The sequence below is a fragment of the Microplitis mediator genome, chromosome 11, assembly GCF_029852145.1.
Source record: "Microplitis mediator isolate UGA2020A chromosome 11, iyMicMedi2.1, whole genome shotgun sequence".
In the NCBI taxonomy this organism is placed as follows: Eukaryota; Metazoa; Arthropoda; class Insecta; order Hymenoptera; family Braconidae; genus Microplitis; species Microplitis mediator.
In genome coordinates this window covers 1,521,042-1,542,058 of record NC_079979.1, presented here as the reverse complement: position 1 = coordinate 1,542,058, position 21,017 = coordinate 1,521,042, and the positions used below count along the sequence as shown (strand labels likewise).

At 30.8% G+C, this 21,017-nt stretch overlaps 1 protein-coding gene and 1 non-coding gene across 3 annotated transcripts in view; one reads left to right on the top strand and one right to left on the bottom strand.

The window, feature by feature from the left end:
* The window catches only part of LOC130677064 (ankyrin repeat domain-containing protein 6), a 153,569-nt gene that overhangs the window by 12,105 nt on the left and 120,447 nt on the right, over positions 1 to 21,017 (top strand). For both annotated transcript variants that reach the window (XM_057483642.1, XM_057483641.1), the window contains exons 2-3: positions 3,591 to 3,696; positions 4,219 to 4,317. In XM_057483642.1, coding sequence (XP_057339625.1) covers positions 3,604 to 3,696; positions 4,219 to 4,317 — 192 coding nt within the window. In that variant the 5' untranslated portion in view covers positions 3,591 to 3,603. The remainder of the gene's footprint in view (positions 1 to 3,590; positions 3,697 to 4,218; positions 4,318 to 21,017) is intronic.
* On the bottom strand, positions 10,103 to 10,175 carry Trnar-ucg (transfer RNA arginine (anticodon UCG)). Its single transcript has one exon. It is a non-coding gene; the product is annotated as a tRNA-Arg (tRNA).

Sequence of the window (21,017 nt, the reverse complement as noted above, 5' to 3'; positions counted from 1 at the left end):
TTTGGGACAACTAAATTTTATTACGTCAGCGTAATCTATTTCGTCATTTTTAACAAATAATTTGATAGACAACTGAATTATTTAATAGAGCCAACAAACCCAAATATTATTATATTAACTCTAATAAATATTACTTAGACACAAAAATATAATCACTTAGAATAAGTAGATATTTGTTCGCAGTTGATAAATATAGGGTAGGGGGGGAGGCAAAAGGGGGTACCTAAGGAAATACTAAGTTTTCGAGGACTAAAATACGCTAAATCTTTTTGTTTTTAATGATATTCGAGGTAAATAGACAAAATTTTTAGCTGCCGTTAAAAAATAAAATTTTTATTTTTGGCGGGCAAAACGGGGTACCCTTAAAAAAAGTTGAAAAAAAAAAATTTCTGAAAATTGAGCAAATTTTATTACTTGAATCTTTTATATGTAATGTACATAAAGAAAAATTACATTTCACATCATTGGTGGACACGAAGGCAAAAAAAAAAAATTTTTTGTGGGGCAGAGAGGCCTCCCTCCAAAAAATAATATTTTTTTTTTTTTTTTTTTAAATTGTTTTCATTATTAAGAATGTATTTCTTTCTCTTGACAACTATTTTTGGTTTTATAATACTCAAGAAAAATTTTTTTAAGTGTAATAAATCGTTTCCCCTCGATTAGCTTAATTACGAATTGCTATTTAATAAAAAAAAACAATTCTGTATTTCTTATTTGTCATTATTTTTAACCCAAAAAACGTTTTTATTGATTTTTTAGATTACAGATTATTTTGCTTTATTTAAAATATTTTATCAATAAAAAAATAAAATATTATTTTCGAATATTTTTAGTGGCCAAATTTGCCCCAGCTATAACAAATCAGCCGAAAAATGAATTAATGTATTATATTTTTTTTTATTTGACGATAAAAATATAAAAGAATCATTTTGTTAAAATTTTCGGCTGGTCCATTTTGCCCTAGGTGTTATGGGTAGGGCTAAAAATGCGGATATATATCAAAATTCTTTTAATTTAACCATAAAAATTTGAAAGAATAATTTTTTTAGGATTTTCAGCTGGTCCATTTTGCCCCAGGTGTCATGCGTAGGGCTAAAAGTGCGCAAATATATCGAATTTATACTAATTAGACGAAAAAAAAAAATTTTTTTTTTTATAAAATTTTTAGGGTACCCCGTTTTGCCCACCCTACCCCCCCCCCCTTCCCCTATATTTGAACCTAATAATTATTTACCATCGAAAGCGGCAGTTGTCACTATGCTAGCCAACAGCCTTGAGAGTAGTTCGGTGCTCGCCACTAGATCGCGCCTACCACTTGTAGTGTCTCTGGTAAGAAACTTATTTCAGAAGTTTTATATCCCAAACTTGAAGCATTTACAGGACGGGTTTTATCTTTTTTTTTCACCCGAAATTATTTATTACTATTGCTTAAATTTTATATCTTGTAACGAACACAACATTTATTGGGTAAAAATTTTTCTTTAAAAATGGAGACCAATGTCTATAATATATTACATAAACATTGTAACAAATATGTATTAAAGTGAATATAAAAATAAACAGTAAAAACTAAATAACAGAATATTTCTGGGGTGAGTTCTCCACTGTTAATTCGCAGAGAAAATATTTTTTTTTGAATTTTACAGCTTCAGTAAAACTTAAAAATTTTTAGATTAATTGTTATTTATTCTAGCATTTCTTCGTGGTTTTATAGTCGACTGTTCTTTTTTCGCAGTCATATAAATTTGAGTAATGATAATAGTTTTTTTTTTCATTACGCCTCTATTCATAACGTCAGGTTTTGGAGACTGCCACTTGTGTAAGGAAGGTGACAATCTCCCGGACGTTACCATCTGTGAGAGGATTTTCGGTACACAGTACCGTAAACAATTTTGGCAGAGACCCAACGAGCGATATATCGTTGAAGTATATATTACTACTAATATTTTCCAATAATTTGCACTCCGTGAGCGCTCTACTTTGACCAGAAAGGCATTTAGTGAACATACTTATTAAATCGATCATGAATGTTCTTCTGGCGACGATATTTTCTTCTCGAAAATATACATAACTCGATATAAGGGCATTTCGTCTACGTTTCCTATACTCTGTATGTTAAGTTACGATATTTCAATAATTAATAACGCGAAAACTCTTCGTCAGATATACCTGAAAAAATTAATTTATACGTACTTACTAGATTAATTAATAACATACTAAAAATTCAGATTTTTATCTAAATGTCGCAGCCCGCATGAACATACACTAATGCAAAAAATTAAAGGAGCAGAAAAATTTTATAAATTTTTCAGTGATTTTTGGAAGGCTGTAACTTAGTGAAAAATGATCGTATCGAGATTTTAAAAAAACCGGAGCTTTTAAAAAATTTTGAAAAAAATGCACCAAAACTAGAGATTTCAAGCTGTAAAATGCTTTTTTTTAAAATCTCGATACAATCATTTTTCACTAAGTTACAGCCTTCCAAAAATCACTAAAAAATTTATAAAATTTTTCTATAAAAAGAAGTCAGAAGAGAATTTTTTTCTCAGTGTACATTAATTCATACATTGTACATGAACATTTTAATTTTTATGGGTATGACCAATTTTTATGAGATATTTTGAATTTAATTTGTTTAAAATTAATTAATTTTTGTAAAATTTTTTTCTGACGAATTTTGAGTGAGTCATTTTTATGAGGATTTTTATCTGGGGAATTTTTAAACAACCATATTTTAATACAGAATTATTTGTATGGCAAAACTTTGTGGTGGATTTAGTATGGGAATTTTTCATGAGAATTTTCAATATGGGGTATTTTGGGGGTTATTTTTTTAACACATTTTATATGGAAAATTTATAACTAACTTTTATAAATCTTTTTATTATGGGTCATTTTTATTAGAATATTTAGTATGGGTAATTTTGAGTTTCGTTTTTATGATCAATTTTGTATGGGACATTTGTAAGTTATTCTCATAAATCTATTTTTTTATAGGTCATTTTTAACAGAATTTATAGTATGGGTAATTCTGAATTGTTCATTTTTATAATGAATTTCGAATGGGAAATTTACAAGTAATTTTTAAAAATCTTTTTTTATGGGTCATTTTTATTAGAATATTCAATATGGGTAATTTTGAGTTGATTGGTTTTATGATAAATTTTGTATGGGACATTTATAAGTTATTTTCATAAATCGTTTTTTATGGGTCATTTTTAACAGAATTTTGAGTATGGGTAATTTTGAATTGTTCATTTTTATGATGAATTTTGAATGGGACATTTACAAGTAATTTCTAAAAATCTTTTTTTACGGTGATTTTTATGAGAAATTTTAGCATCAGGAGTTTTGAGTTGTTTATTCTTATAAGAATATTATGAGTTATTTTTCAAATTTTTTTTATGGTAAATTTTTATGGCTCACTTTTATGAAAAATTTTGTGTACATAATTTTAGGGTAATTTTATATTAAGATATTTTACAAGGTATTTTTTTATGCGAATATTTAAGTATCTAATCGTCACAATAAATTTTTTATCGTAAGCTTACAAAATAATTTAATTTTTATTTCTTTTATTTTTTTTTCAGATGCATCGTAGGAATGGCAGAAAAGATAAGGGAGGCGTCTGCACGCGGAGAAATAACACGTTTAACAAGACTATTAGATGATGGCATTAAACCATTGCCAGACGAGGTAAAGAAATTTATTTTCAATTTAAATACAAATAACCATATTCCGGTTTTTTTATAAATCTTGATCTATAGAGATTATATCACTATTTATACCTCTGAAGCTATTGACCCTAGATTAAACTTTCCCTCTTAAAAATTTTAGCCAAAATTCCACTCTTCAAAATGAGTCCGATCCCATTCCTTACTTTTCACAAATTTTCAAAATTTGAATTTTCATAAAATCTTCGAAATTTTTAATTTTAATATCGATCTAAAAAATCGAAATATTTCTTAACCTCCATTATCCTGCAGCCTAAAAATTATTAATCCTTCAGTGGGAATTATTTGAAAAAAACTAAACTTTCACCCGCGAAATCAAACCGCGGAAGATTTATTATCTCAACTAATCTGACCGCGAATTCTCTACACTAGTATCCTCATATTTTATTGAACCCGCTTACCATTGCGACCATAAAAAATTCTCTATCTCACTCAATAAAAAAAAAAAAGAATTTTAAGAACAAAATTAAAATTTCTTTCACAGCACGGTCGCTCCGCGTTATTTATTGCTGCCGCTTCTGGGCAACTCGACGCGAGTGAAATATTAATAAAGTACGGCTTAGATGTCAATACACCAGATAACGTAAGTAGATTTAATTTTCTCGCATGAAAAATAAAAAAAAAAAAATATTAATATAGTTGATAAAAATAATAATAAACTATAAACTATCTAATTGATTATCTTCCATAATTTTTATATACATTTTGACTCAATAAATTACTAGATAAGCAATTAAATTTATTTATTATCTGATTTGAATATTTTTTGTAATTTTAGTCATTTATATTCAATACAAGTTTATGACATAAATATATATATAAATCTACATGTATCCATCTGTTTATATACATATATATATATATATATATATATATATATATATATATATGTATGTATCTACATGCAAATATATACTGATATATGAGGAGACCGTTAAAAATGGGACTCTATTGTTTAGTTCAAAAAACAATTTTTTCTTGTCAAAAAATTGTGTCGGACCCCCTTCCCCCCCCCCCAATGTTCACTGTATGTACACAATAGGGTGATCCAAAAAATAACAAATTTTTTTTTTTCTCGGAAACCATAAAATTTCATATAAAATCATTCAGAAGAGTTTTTTGTCCCATCAGTACAGTTTATGAAATAGTTCAAAAAAACTGCAGATTTATCAAAAAATGTACTTGGGACGTCGTGCGGCTGAAGTTATTTTTAAAATTTATGCAAGAAAAAAATTTTCCTCGGGTTTTTACACGATAAACAAAGTCTGTAGGGAGTGCCAGTAGGAAATTTAGTTTTAACTACTACCCGTAATGATGAAAATAACCAGTGCCGCAAGACGTCAATTTCTTTTTTTATGGATCCCCAGTTTTTCTTAAATATCTTCTAAAATACACATTTTTTTGAAAAAATACAAAAAATATTTTCGATAGAGCATTAAATTTCATACAAAATTGTTCATGTACGTTTTCTGTCAATTCTGCGTATTTCATGAGTTATCTGAAAAAAACTGCGTGCTCATCTCAGAATTACCTCGGGACGTTTTGCGGCACGTGTTATTTTAATTTTTTATGCAACAAAAAAAATTTTCTCGGATTTTCCGATGACAACGAAAGTTCTTAGGGAGTGCCAGAAAAAATTCAACTTTTAACAACCACCTGTAATAATGAAAATAACCAGTGCCGCATGACGTCAAATTTTTTTGTTATGAATCTCCAGTTTTTCTTCAATATCTTCAAAAATACTCATTTTTTTGAAAAAGTGCTTAGGAAATTTTTGGTAGAGCATTAAATTTCCTATAAAATTGTTTATACGAGTTTTGTGTCAATTCTGCGTATTTTATGAGTTATTTGAAAAAAACTGCGTGCTCATAAAAAGATAACTTTTAGACTTCTTGCGGCACTCGTTATTTTCATTTTTTATGCGAGAAAAAAATTTCCCTGGTTCTTTTACACGGAAAAGAACCTTCTTAGGAAGCTCCTCAAGATATTTAATTTTTAATTACCACTTTAATATGTATTATAAATGAATACTAACGATTTTATGAATAAAAAACAAGTTGAAGAACAAGAAATTTTTTTCAAATATTTTTTTTAACAAACGTGTCAAATATAAATGTATAAATTGTTTATTGCTATTATGTAGACATGAGAGGTGATTTTAGTGCTCAGTAATAATAGGTTTTAAAGCACGTGTCAAATAAATAGTCGCGATAAATGATTTGTTGGGTATACTTATATTTTTTTGTCTGACCTTGGCACCGATTTAAACCGACGAATTTTTTTTTACGCTCTGAGTTGAGGAATCGAAGGTTCCAGCGGTAGTCGGCCACGAAATTCACTAGTTTATTTAGTAAAAATAGTAATTTTGTTTTTGGAAAATTTACTAAATTAAAAGAGACCCCCCCCCCCTTAAAGTTTTCAAACCCGCAATCTCTGAAATTCTAAACTTAAAAAAAAAAGTATTTTTTTATCCACGTGCCATTAATTACCTGGTCTCAAGAAGATCCAGTAGATTCCCCCGAAATTCCAGAGTTAAAAAAAAAAATAAACTCGCCGACCCAAAAATTGCCTCGTAAATGACGGAGTCAATTAAATCGGTAATTTTTTGCTGTGATGTTAAAAAATCCCCACGTGCCTGAAAGCTCAATCTACAATTAATTTACACCTAGCCAATAAATAACATTCTTTTTACAGCCTCTCTACTATACGCTATCAATTGGACACGTGTAATTTGTCGTAATTACTAGAATCACGATCTAAGATCGTGATTTTGCTAAATAAATTCTATAGTTTTAAATTTACGGATTTAATTCCACTATTTAACTTCAATTATTTACATTACCGAGCTATCAAATCAATTACCATCATTACTTATTATTTAATTATCTATCAACAGTAACTATTTTATTACTTTACTCATCTTTTTCTTATAATTTTATTTTTCCGTGACCATCATCCATTTTTAAAAGGCCGTAAGTCGGAAATTTTTCAACGAAATTCAACGACTGAGCTGTAAAAATTGTAGCCAATGATCTGACCTTTGGAATGAGCCCTACCCGAGCCCTTAATTTTCATAAGTTTTTGAGTTACGAATTTTTAAAACCAAGAAAACTAAAATTTTTATACAAATTTCAAGGCCACGATTTTTCTGCTGCCTTCAATAATTAATATCTCGACAACTATCGATCAAAAATCGATCAATGACCTATGAAAATTGTAGCCAAGGCTCTGACCTTTAAAATAAGACCAATCGCGGCCCTTAATCTCAATTAGTTTGGAAGTAATAATTTTTTAAAGTCTAAATCCTAGATTCTGTAAAATGAAATTAATTATTCCGCAAATTAAATAAATAAAAAAAAGTAAAAAATGATTTGTTGTATTAACGGAATGACTTTCGACATCGATTGTACGAGACTGAAAACGCATACGTGCCCAGAACAATGATACCAGTTTGACTAGATCTCTCTTTCTCTGTCTGGTTCGTTTACTCGCGGGTCGCGATGGCTCGCGGTGTTGTAGCAAGTCTGTTAAAAGTCACAACACGGTTATATCGGATGTGCAGTAAACGAAAGATACACACCAATACTAATATGACCGGCATAGTAAACCAAGGTGGGGATCGCAGGGTGTGGAGAGTAGGGAGGGTGTGGAAGGGAGTGGAGTCGACTCGACTCGAGTTGAAGAGAGTGTAGATATATAGAGCCGAAGAATAACGTCGACTTGTTGTTTCATTTTATACTTTACCGTATAGTATATATACCTGCACTTATATCGAGCCTTTGGGTATTTCCATGTGCGTTTTATATTTCCTTGTATACCCCCGAGCATTATCATGATCTCTATGGGTTAAAGTTTCTTTTACATGTAATTTATTATCATCATTTTTTATTAGAATCAAAAATAAAAAAGAATTTTTGCAGCGAATTTTTATTCTGATCTTATACTATTTTTATCGACTGAGTATTTTTCATTGATCTCAGTCCGCATGGTTAACTGTCAAATTGATTTTACCGGCCCTAGAATATTTGTATCGGCTGTGTAATTTTTTACCGACCTTGTTTTACTTTGTCTGCTGTCAAAAATTTTTTACCGGCCCTAGAATATTTGTATCGGCTGTGTAATTTTTTATCGACCTTATTTTACTTCGTCCGCTGTAAAAAAATTTTTACCGGCCCCAGAATATTTTTATCGGCCATGAAATTTTTTATTGACCCTCACTATTTTTGCTGACTGTCATTTTTTATCGACCTCACTCTGCTTTACCTGCAGTCCAATTTTTTTTACCGGCCCTAGAGTATTTTTATCAGTTGTGTTTATTATCGACCCGCTTTACTTTATCGGCCGCCGATTTTATTTTTACCAACCTCTGACTATCGTTAGTTGCCATCAATATACCTACCGTGAGAACAGGAGTCACTGCAGACACAGCTCTACTTTTACCAACTAAAAAAAAATTATCGACTGTGGGTATTTTTGCCGACACTGCACATTTTGTCCACTCGTTTCGACGCCTTAACAATTTTTTTCGATCGATCCCCTGTTATTTCTACCAGCTGTGAATTTTTTAACAAACACTCTATCTTATCGACCGGCTGATTTGTTTGCTATCGACCCCAAACTATTCTACTCGGCTGCAAGATTTATTTACGTCACAATAAGAGTCATCAACAGACATAAGAATATTCTTACCGACCGAAAATAATTTTTTATCGACTGAGTAAACTTTCTTATCGACACAAAATTTTTTTTGTGGCCTTCTATAAGTGTTTAGCAATTTCTTCACTGTATTACGAAAAAACTTGACGTTACTGGTAAAGAATTCTTCAATCGAGAGGTAAAAGTTGAACTTTTCTTCTTTTCAAAATTTCTATCCTTAATTACTCGTATCCAAAAGGTCATTTTTTCCCACGGGAATCCCTCTGACTCAAAATTACCATAACTACGAAGCTAATTACTGGATTTCAATCATTAAAAAAAGAAAATTGTTGCCAAAGATCTACTCTTTCCGGCTATGACTACCGGATTCCTTCCAAATTGTAACTTCCCAAGTTACGAATTTTCAAAAAAATTTCTTTAGAACCAGAAAAATAAGGCGATAACTTCAATGGTTTAAAACTTAAATAAAAAAAAAAAAAAAAACAGAAAAACTTGTCTATCATTTGAAAAGTGGTCGTGTGATAGTTGTCTCGTTATTTATATTCTATATAAACCAACATAAGGAGCAAATAAACGATAAAAGACGAGTATGAAAAAGGAGTTCCAGTTTTTGCGGTAACGCCTTTGCAGCTCCGATAAAAATATTTTTCCATTAACCACTTAAATAATATATATACATCCATCTATATATATATATATATATATATATATATATATAATTATAAATCAATAGTATCATTATTCTGGTGTATAAAAACTATTTTTATTTATTAGAGCCTGGTTTTAAGCTAACGGTTAAATTAAATCGCAAATAATAATAAAAATAAATTGAGAGGAAACATCTGCACACTTTGCACCTGTCCATGGCATTTCCGGTTAACTAAACATTTCTCCAAGCTCACAATATATAAATCACTCAAATTACTCTACATCCACAAATTTTTTTTTTCGTGATCTAGCGATGGAATATTTTCCTGGAAAATTTTCTTTTATTTTGGGATTTTTTCCTACTTATCGTAATCTGGGACTCAATATAATGAGCTCATTAGAAAGAGCAGGAAATTTCCGATTTCCAGAGCTGGGTTTTCGTAGATTTAGGAAAAGTAGAAGCTGAGATATCTCAAAGGGAAAAAAACAAAAAATTTGAAGCGAAAGTAAAAAATCACTTTTTGGAAATTTTTGACTTTTTCAATGAAAATTCCGAGGCTAGGGAGGTCTTTCTTTAATTTATTGACATCAGTGACTATCATATGTGGGCAGAAAATGAAATTCCGGATAAAATGGCCGCCGGAAGTGTGAAAAAATCCCGAATAGATCCCGCGAAAAAAAGTCTAAGAAATATGAGAAAATGAAAATAACGAAAATTTTGTTAATTAAATAAATTTAATGAATTAATTTAACGATTTTATGAATAAATGCATGGAATGCTGTGTAAATAGCTCAAGGATGAGTGCAATGAGCATGAATAATAATTATCGTAACTCTTTCTCCCATGAAATGAGAGGGGTTATGGTGTTGGAATCCGCGATCCAGACGTTTGTTAACTCAATTGTCTATAGACCGTGTCCCCCTCCCTTCCTCTACCCCTTCCCTTTCCCCTCTCTATTTTTTTAATGACCTCAGATTTCATAAAATCTTTAAAAAAAAAAGAAAATAAATTTTCATTGGGTTTTAAAAGTAAATGATATTAAAAAAAAAAAAATAAATTTGGCCGACCGTGACAGGATTCGAACCTGCAATCTTCGGATCCGAAGTCCGACGCCTTATCCGTTAGGCCACACGGCCTTGTTGGGGATGAAATAACCCCTTAGATACATAGAGTCTAGTTTTACTACCGACTATTGATTTTTCATGGGATGAAAGTTTATATATTTATTTATATAATCATATATATGTTATATATTTTAACATCTAGCCAGGTCATTTTGTGAGGAATTCAATGTTCTATAAAATTCGACAGCTCATTTTTTATTTTTAATTAATTTTCAGGGCGAAAAAAAATTTTGAAATTAAAAATGACAAAAAGTTGTCAATTTATTTTTCTTCTGAACTAAAAATTAAAATTTTTGCGTAACTAAATCCGTCGTTTTACGCAGAATTTAATCCCCTACAAGATCCCAACCTCCATTTTCCTTAACAATTAAATTACTAACCTCAAAAAAAATTTTTAAGTGAAAAGAAAAAGAATGCACTCAAAAATTATTAAAAAAAATTATTTATTAATTAAAAATTAACAAAATTAATCAAAATTATCTGGCACACAGCAAACCTTAGGCTGATTATTATCGTAAACTCCGCACTGGGTATCTTTTAAGTAATTGACATCCTCCTCAAGAAGCGGAACCAGTTGAATTAAATTAATCAGCGCCTGACACTCGATAAATTTTACACAAAATCCTTTTAATCCCGTGGGACTAATGCAGTCAAAAGTTTTATTCTGACTTCCGCTCATTTCTAGACAAAAAAAAAATTATTTGATTTAAAAATTTAAAAAATAAAAAAATTTTACTTACGTGATTGGGAAAAAACGTAAAAATTTTGTAAAATTGACAGCAATAAAATAATTTTAATGAAATTTGAAGCTTCCATGACGACGACTGATAAAATACTGAGGATTTACCGTGACTGCGACTAAATAAATGCTCGATAACAACAATAATTATAATAAACAACTCAAAAGGAAAAAAAAGTTCGAGAAATCCCAAGGCTAGATTTACATTTATTTATGACTGGATCTAGTAAATTGACTTTTGAGTCGACACTTGAATTAATTCTGTGTAAATAATACTGATAATAATAATAATAATATCGATATATTATTAATGTTTTTTTTACTTTATTTTTATATGGAAATTGGCGGTCAATTTTTTGGGTCACGTCGAATCTGATATCTTGGGTTGGGTTATAGATGAATGGAAAGTTTGAAATGAGAATAATTGCCGAAAGTATGATCGTTGCAATGAGACACATTTCATTTATAAATATTCATAAGTTTTTGAGTCATAAATTTGAGAAATTAAACGACTGATTTTTTAATGGGAGCTGGGACTTTTTAGGGATTTTATCTAGGAAACTGTTGATCGTGGATCGAAATGTTTGGAATAAAAATTGTAGCTAAAAGTCCGATCTTAAAATTGGGACCAAGGCCGTTCCTTCATTTCAATTATTTTTCGAGTTATAAATTTTCAGAGTTCATAAAATAAATTTTTGCTGTAACTTAATCTATTGCATTAGATCAATTTGTCTATAGAGATCGATATCACTGAAACTATTGATTCTAGATCAAATTGTTTCAAATAAAAATTGTAGCTAAAAGTCCAATCTTTAAATTGGTACCTTGGCCGTTCCTTAATTTCAATTATTTTTCGAGTTATAAATTTTCAAAGTTCATAAAATAAATTTTTGCTGTAACTTAATCTATTGCATTAGATCAATTTATCTATAGAGATCGATATCACTGGAACTATTGATTCTAGATCAAATTGTTTTAAATAAAAATTGTAGCTAAAAGACCAATCTTTAAATTGGTACCTTGGCCGTTCCTTAATTTCAATTATTTTTCGAGTTATAAATTTTCAAAGTTCATAAAATAAATTTTTGCTGTAACTTAATCTATTGCATTAGATCAATTTATCTATAGAGATCGATATCACTGGAACTATTGATTCTAGATCAAATTGTTTTAAATAAAAATTGTAGCTAAAAGACCAATCTTTAAATTGGTACCTTGGCCGTTCCTTAATTTCAATTATTTTTCGAGTTATAAATTTTCAAAGTTCATAAAATAAATTTTTGCTGTAACTTAATCTATTGCATTAGATCAATTTGTCTATAGAGATCGATATCACTGAAACTATTGATTCTAGATCAAATTGTTTTAAATAAAAATTGTAGCTAGAAGTCCGATCTTTAAATTGGTGCCTTGGTCGTTCCTTAATTTCAATTATTTTTCGAGTTATAAATTTTCAAAGTTCATAAAATAAATTTTTGCTGTAACTTAATCTATTGCATTACATCAATTTGTCTATAGAGATCGATATCACTGAAAATATTGATTCTAGATCAAATTGTTTCAAATAAAAATTGTAGCTAGAAGTCCGATCTTTAAATTGGTGCCTTGGTCGTTCCTTAATTTCAATTATTTTTCGAGTTATAAATTTTCAAAGTTCATAAAATAAATTTTTGCTGTAACTTAATCTATTGCATTACATCAATTTGTCTATAGAGATCGATATCACTGAAAATATTGATTCTAGATCAAATTGTTTCAAATAAAAATTGTAGCTAGAAGTCCGATCTTTAAATTGGTGCCTTGGTCGTTCCTTAATTTCAATTATTTTTCGAGTTATAAATTATCAAAGTTCATAAAATAAATTTTCGCTGTAACTTAATCTATTGCATTAGATCAATTTGTCTATAGAGATCGATATCACTGAAACTATTGATTCTAGATCAAATTGTTTTAAATAAAAATTGTAGCTAAAAGACCAATCTTTAAATTGGTACCTTGGCCGTTCCTTAATTTCAATTATTTTTCGAGTTATAAATTTTCAAAGTTCATAAAATAAATTTTCGCTGTAACTTAATCTATTGCATTAGATCAATTTGTCTATAGAGATCGATATCACTGAAACTATTGATTCTAGATCAAATTGTTTTAAATAAAAATTGTAGCTAAAAGACCAATCTTTAAATTGGTACCTTGGCCGTTCCTTAATTTCGATTATTTTTCGAGTTATAAATTTTCAAAGTTCATAAAATAAATTTATGCTGTAACTTAATCTATTGCATTAGATCAATTTATCTATAGAAATCGATATCACTGAAACTATTGATTTTAGATCAAATTGTTTTAAACGAAAACTGTAACTGAAACTCTAACCTTCAAATTGAGATGAAGCCCATTTCTTAATTCAAAATAGTTTTTGAGTTATAAATTTTTAAAGTTAGATAAAAAATTTATACACAAAATGTGAATTTTCCTATTAGATCTAATACTTATCTATAGACGTTTATCTTAAAAGCTATTGATCTTAGACTAAATATTTTCCTGCCAAAATTGTAGCTAGGGACCTAATCTTAAAAATGTGACCGAGCCCGTACCTCGATTTTAATTACTTATTAAGTTATAAATTTTTAAAGTTGGAAAAAATATTTAAACAAAAAATGTGAATTATTCCATTCGATCCACGTATTTATATAAATCGAATGCTTTAAAAGTATCGATCCTCGATCAAATTATTTCATACGAAAATTGTAGTTAAAAGTCCACTTTTCAAAATGCACCCAACCCAATCCCTCATTCCTGATAACTTTTCGAGTTATTAATTTTCAAAGCTTACAAGACCAATTTATTAATAAAATTCAGTAAAAGACCCAGTGGTCTTTCTGTTGGCTCGTTCGACTGATAACGCTGACGCACTTTAAAATTTTAAAAGATAATATGTAATACTTACTTGAGTAATTGCTACATAGTGACATTTTCCTGTTCACTTCTGACGCGATATATATTATATGATAGCAATAAGATTATTTATGACATTAGAGACATTGAGTGAGAATAGTTTTTGTATTTAAAGCAGCTTATTTTTCACCGATCAGTACACAGAAGCTTTCAGAGGAACTTACATAGTAAACGTACAAGAATTAGTGGGTAAAAATATTTTATATTCCATTATTTTTCAAAACAAAAAAAAAAAAATGTCGAAAATATTTTTATTGTTGACAATTTTCGTCCTTTTTGGTCTCTTTGAATATGGAGATGCATACAGATGTGATGGCTACTTGGTAAGTAATTGTAATGCAGTAAGGGAAGAAAAAAAATTTTTATTTCGACACACATAAGTTGAATTTTTGAAAAAATTTCCAATATTTTTTTTTTTTTAAATTGAATTATTTTAGATTTTTGAGTTTCATATTCCGTAACTTTTTAAATTTCAAATTTACGAACTCGCGTCACAGGACCTATTTTTTAGAAAATTAAATTCTCTACAAAAAAGATCCTGTGACGCGAGTTCGTAACTTTGAAATTTTAAAAGTTGTAGGACTTTTAGCAAAATTTGATGCGGTGCATTTGTGGATTTTCAATAAAATAATGTGACTTTTAAAATTTTAACTTTACGAATTCGCGTCACAAAACCTTTTTTTCAGGGAATAAGATTTTCTATAGAAAAAGTCCTGTGACGCGAGTCCGTAAATTTTAAATTCAAAAAGTCACATCGATTTATTAAAAATCTTTGAACGCATTGCATTAAATTTTTCCTATAATCCTACAGCTTTTTAAATTTAAAATTCATGAACTCACGCCCCAGAACCTTTTTTGTAGAAAATTTCATTTAAGTAAAGATAAACCTTTCAAAAATAAAAAAAAAAATTTCTTATTTTATTAGAAAAAAAAATAAAATAATCAATTGTTATTTTTTATTTTACTAATTTCATTTTTTTAGTGTAATCCTTCTGGCGGTCTAGATTGTTTTTGTAATGATTATACCTGCAATAACGGAAATGCAGAGGGCAATTGCGTACGAAAAGATGCCTCAGACTTCGAAAAGTAATTATTTCGGAACTAATAATTTTAAAAGTAAATTTATTTCATGTGATTTATATAATGAGTTGTTTAAACTTTTACTCTTTGATTTGTAAATGTTATTCCAAATTTTATCTGAAAAAAAAATAAACTCGTTGGTTCTCAAAAACTATATGTTATTTATTATTTTAATTACTACAATTTACAAAATTTTCAGTGAACAGAAAGTGAATCGCAAAATTTATATTGAGACAATGTGAATTGTCATCTTCTCCCTCAGCCTTGCGGTTCCCATTTTTCCCCGTCTCGTTGCCGTCTGAAACCACCTAAAGCTAGAGTCATAGTGCCATGGTCACATGACTAATTATCACCTCAACGCATGACCGTGAGGGGAAGTGGGGAGCGAGCCCAAAAACTCAGCCCTAAGACCCTACGGTGATTGAACTTCTCTTCGATCCTGGATCAATTAGCGATAAGACGTATAATTTAGTTTTACTGTCATATACTAGCAATTTATTTGCGACTTTGTTAATACAGATAACTACTTTGTAAATCGGGAAATTAACTTGCGTTATAGTTGTATTACTAGCAATTCTCTTGCGATATACTTTACTGTCCAAGTTTACTGATTATTATAAACAAAGTTAGTTCAATTAAATATTACTGTACGTTACCGGCGATATATTCGCGATATAAAATTATACTGTGCCACGTGTCTGTCTACATTACATCCAGCGCTTGCACTTTCTTGTAAGTAATTTTTATTATTATAATTGGGAATAAACAATCATTGCACTTGTTAATCATTCACTGTATCTATTATCTGTTCATCCTATTTATTTCTGATTTTTCTGGTAAGCTTATCGAATAATCTGATAAAATAAATATTAATTAAGTTACAAATAGTAATTTGACCATCAACAAGAATATCCTATAATTTTATAAACCGTGAGGTAAGTTGATAAGTTTTAACATGCGTTGCCGAGTTTGAATAAGTGCGGGTCTTTGCTTTGCAAGAACCCCAGCCCACTGCTCTGTCCAAGTAAAATAAAATTTGTTAGAGGCCAGCCTAAGCCAGGGTTCAACCCGCGAATTCTGGTGGCTGCTGGTAAAAATCGCGAAGACGAAAAGCGATTTGTCTCAATATATAATAAAATGATGCAGATTCCTATAGGAAATTTTTGTAAAAATCCACATAAGAATCCATACTAAATCCCCATATGGATTTGGCATGGTGTGGATTCCCATAGAAACCCATGTGAGAATCTATATCGATATCTACGCTGGTTTTTTATAGGGAAAAATGCGGGAACCCATTCGAAAACGCCATGAGGGAAGCCACATAAGAATATATGCTGGAGTTTCACATGGATTTCTTCGATAGGGATTCAATGTTTGTGTTTAATATATTGTTCATATCTAATATAATCGAATGTTTTGCGAGCAACAAGAACAACCCACATTACTGCAGTTTTATTTTCGTAAGTAGCTTTTACATCAGCAAAACCTACTCGTACGAATAGCCGCAATTAATGGTGGTTCGCCTTCATCAGGATTTATATTAACAGCATTTTCTATGATACTCAATTATTTCGATTCTACCCAATTCAACAGTCAAAGTTAGTGGCGCCGTTTTCCACTCAACATTTAACTATTTTAAGTATCCCTATTTACAGCGACATTCAATAGTATTTGAATATCATCCATACTCTTGACATCGCAATAATCTCCCTTTATTAGATATTTAACCATTTCGATTTCACCATCAAAAACAACCTTGAAGATCAGTTTTTGATTATCGACAATATCATGTTTATCAGCGCCATTCCCTATAAGATATTCGACTATTTCGATTCGACCTCGAGAAACTACATGAAGCTTTTGTTAATAAAGACACTGAATCGGGTATTAGATTGATAGATGAAGGTGTTGATACAGAAGCTGTATGAAATAGTCGAACATCTTGTAGAGAATGAGGCTGATATAGAGGCTACTTATGAAGAACAAACATTACTTTGGGCGGCTGTTTCTCGAGGTCGAATCGAAATAGTCGAATATCTTATAGGGAATGGCTTGAATTTTCGCTCGGCTGCACTATAGTGTTCGAAATAATCCATTGTCACAAGTACACTTTGTAAGTGTTGACCACAATTTGGCCAACTATTTCAAAAAGTAAGTGTCAATCAACTCTCTGATAAGTTGACACAGAAAGTATCCATGATGTTGTTTGCTTTGAATTGAAGAACAAAAGTTAACCAGAAATTCCCCAGCAAGTTGACACCTACTAATGAGATAACGCCAGTTATTGCGATCAATTTGGTGACAACTTGTAGTAGTTGATCGTCACTACCCTAGTAACATTCTATAAGAAGTCTTAGATATATATGTGTCTTCAGTCTTCAGCAAATATCCATCATCAGTCTAGGACAAGTCTGAAGGAAGACACTTCCGTAAGATACCTTAGATAAATATGTAGGAATACTAGCTGAAGGCAAGACACTTGCTCAGGAATTATTGGCTCCGATTTGCTGCAAAGTTGCTTGATACCTGACTATGACCCCCCTGGTCGTTACTTTATGAGCCGTCTGTTTAGCATCAGTACAGTGAATTCAGTGGCGCCCATGTGTGGATTTACCATATGGTAATTCAGATACCCATAGTTTCCTACATGGATTTTCATATAACTCTATAATCTATATACTCCTACATTAATTTCAATGGATTCGTACATAAATCCATACGTTCCTATATGGATTCCTTAGGGTTCCCATGCAATCCCTCGTGGATTTTTGGATAGGTTATGACTATATTACGGTAGAAAAGACAAGACACTTGCAGCGCGCGTATACCTCTAATAAGTAAGGAACCGACCTCCTGTAAAAAAGGAATTGGGCTTTGGGTCCGTTACATTAATTAATCTGATCTCCACCTATAAGGTTGCGACATTATCTAACTAGCATTTTTACTTTCAAGATAATCCCATATTTCGCGGTCAATAGGCTCTTTTTTTAATTGTTTTTTGTACTCGGAAATAACTTTCACATTAGCACCCTTCTCTATTAGATACTTGACTACTTCAAACATATTTTGACGAATCGCTATAATTAATGCTGGCTCATGCATTGTCTCATCATTTACATCAGCATCGCTGTCTATAATATATTTTATTATTTCAATGTTTCCCTTTGACATAGCATGCATTAATGGCGTTGGATCACCAAACCAATGTAGATCCTGGTTATCGACTGTGGCACCAATCTTCACCAGGAACTTAACCATTTCGAGGTTATCGTCGTCGATAGCGATATTTAATGGTATTTTCTTGCGATAAAATGTAGCATTTACGTTCTTACCGCCCCTGTTTACCAGATATTTAATCATTTTGGTTTGCTTATGGTGGATGGCAATAGCAAGTGGTGATTGAGGACCAAATGGTGAATCGATTTTACCATTCGTCTTCTTTAGATATTTGAATAATCTGATTCTACCGTAAGCAAGAGCAGCATAGAGTGGTGTTTGACCTTCATGTCTAGCGTTTACATCAGCACCATTCTTTATTAGCTTAATGGCCAACCCTGTGTCACCATTAGCAATAGCTTCGTGCAGTTCTGACATGGCTGCAAGTTTTGACCAATGGCTTTATGGAGAATATGTGATTCACTTCTTCCTAGCGCCTTTCAATTCTTGTCCTGACGAAATAGAAATTTTGGTTCAATTCCGCTGTAATTTTGTAAAATTGTTATTTATAGTAGTATATAATTATAGAGAAGAATAAGGGGAAGAAAACACTAGTTTTCAAGGAAAATGATTTGTCTTGTTGTAAATGTTCATATGCAGTTTTTAGAATTAATATTGACGAGGTTATACAGATGGATAGATCATAAGAAAATATTCACAGTTTTGGAAAAAATTTATTTTTTGAACTTTAAAAATTCATAGCTCTCAAAGTTATGAAAATTAAGGAACGGGGTTGGTCTCATTTCAAAGCGTGGTTTTTTATCTACAATTTTTATCGAAAGCAATTTAATCTGCGATTAATAGTTTCCGAGATATCGATCTATCTACCCGTATGAAAAACCGTACATGGTAAAAATGTATGTAAAACTATATTTAGTCCATAATACTATATATGGCCAATTTAAACATATTTCCGAATAATTGTTTTTCTATCATGTATCTACATTTTTAGGTTAGGAATTAATCTATACAATGATATAGATGCACATGGGAAGATTTGAATTGCCCGCCACTGAGATTTTTTTGATTGGTCGTGCGCAAAAATGTACTGGAAGACAGGATTGTTAACATTAAGGAGATTCTACTATAATTGTTCAAAATTTTTTACTTACTGGTTATTGAGATAAAATTAGCCAATGGTAGTACAGCCACCGATTTTTTTCTTGCCGTCGGATCTAGATGCGTCAAATAAAATCTACAACAGTTATAAATCATAATAATGAAATTTACATAAATTTTACCCAACTGAAATCATTAACAATTCAAAAAAATTTAGTAAGAGACAATGATTAAAATATATTCAGATACATACATTTATTTTAGTCAATTCAAAATTTGAAATAATTATACCAGTCCAGTTGTTATTGATATTCTATAGAAAATAAACTTAATGATCTGTTGATTAGCCGGTCGTTTATTATATAGTGGTTCAACTAGCCCCGAAAAATAATTTTTACTAGATCAAGTAGTGGGAGAATCGAACAGCATTAATCAGAATATGAGGGCAGTAGGAGTGTAATCTTGGGATGATTGTAAGAAACTTGAACCGGCTGTCCCAATCTCTACTTCAATGACATTAATTTGATCGTTTGATGTTTATCAGACAAGAAGTCATTAAAGTGCTAATTACACAAAGGAGATAATAGTAGTGGGTCGAAGTAGATTTAGGTTAATTTAAGTAAATACACTGTGGCAAGAATTTATTAATCTTTAATAGTATTTATATCAATTACTGATAAACGATCCCCTTGAATAGTTTCCAAGTAAACTTTTACTAAATTTTTGTAGACAGTTGATGACATCTTGGCCCTGATATCACCAGATTTTCGTCAAAAAGTTGGCGCTAATTAGTCCCATGCCCATATAGGAAGAAACAATAGGCCCAAGCTTGGCCGAGGCTTGGCGCAAGACTTATCAACTCTGGGGAAAGCTTGAAATCCAAGCTTGGCCCAAGTCCGTCTAAGCATACAAATGATAACTTCCTGCCAAGACTGAAAATCAGTACTGTGTCAGTACTGAATGTTAGTATTGTGCCAAGACTTAGAATAAGTATTGTGCCAAGATTGTTGCTAAATAAGCACCTATGCTTATTAAAAATAAATTAAAAAAAAAAAAATATTAGTAGACATGTGCGTGATGGTAACATATGGAAATAAATTTGTACACAGAGAAATCAGGTGGATCGATGAAACTAATTTTTTTTTTTGCATTTGCTGGGTCTCGAACCTGGTCCTTCATGACTGCTAGGCAAGCGTCTTATCCACTAGGCTGTTACGCTATTCACAGAAGCCAGGGGTTTTTAGGTACCATTTGTTATTTAGACTGGTAAACCAAGGCTTGTCACTTGTATAATAGCTAAATCTTGGCCCAAGACTGGCAAACCAAGACTCGTCACTTCAACGTTGGTTGGATCTCGGACCAACCTTGGGAGGCCGAGCCTCGGTAGCCCAGTATTGTGCCAAGACTGGCCCCGTTGTCAATATTTTTTTTCCTACAAGGGTGTGGCTGTGGCCTCGGCCCCCATGTAAACAGATCCTTGATCCTAGGGTGATTCCGATAATAAGCTTATACTCAACATTTCGCTACTCTATCTAAAATATCCATATGGGAAACCAGCCTAGATCCCAATGTGGAAATTTAAAAAGTTGCATCGAATTTTTTCTAAATCCGCGAAAATACGTTGAATTAAATTTTTAATATAATCCTCTAACTTTTAAAATTTGAAATTTACAAACTCGCATCATTTTTTTTTTTGTAGAGATTCAAATTTCCAATGAAAACGTATACTTTAAAAATCGGAAAAAACTTCTTCTAGTTTCTACTGGAAGAAAATAAAATGAAAATTTCATCAACTAGAAATAAAA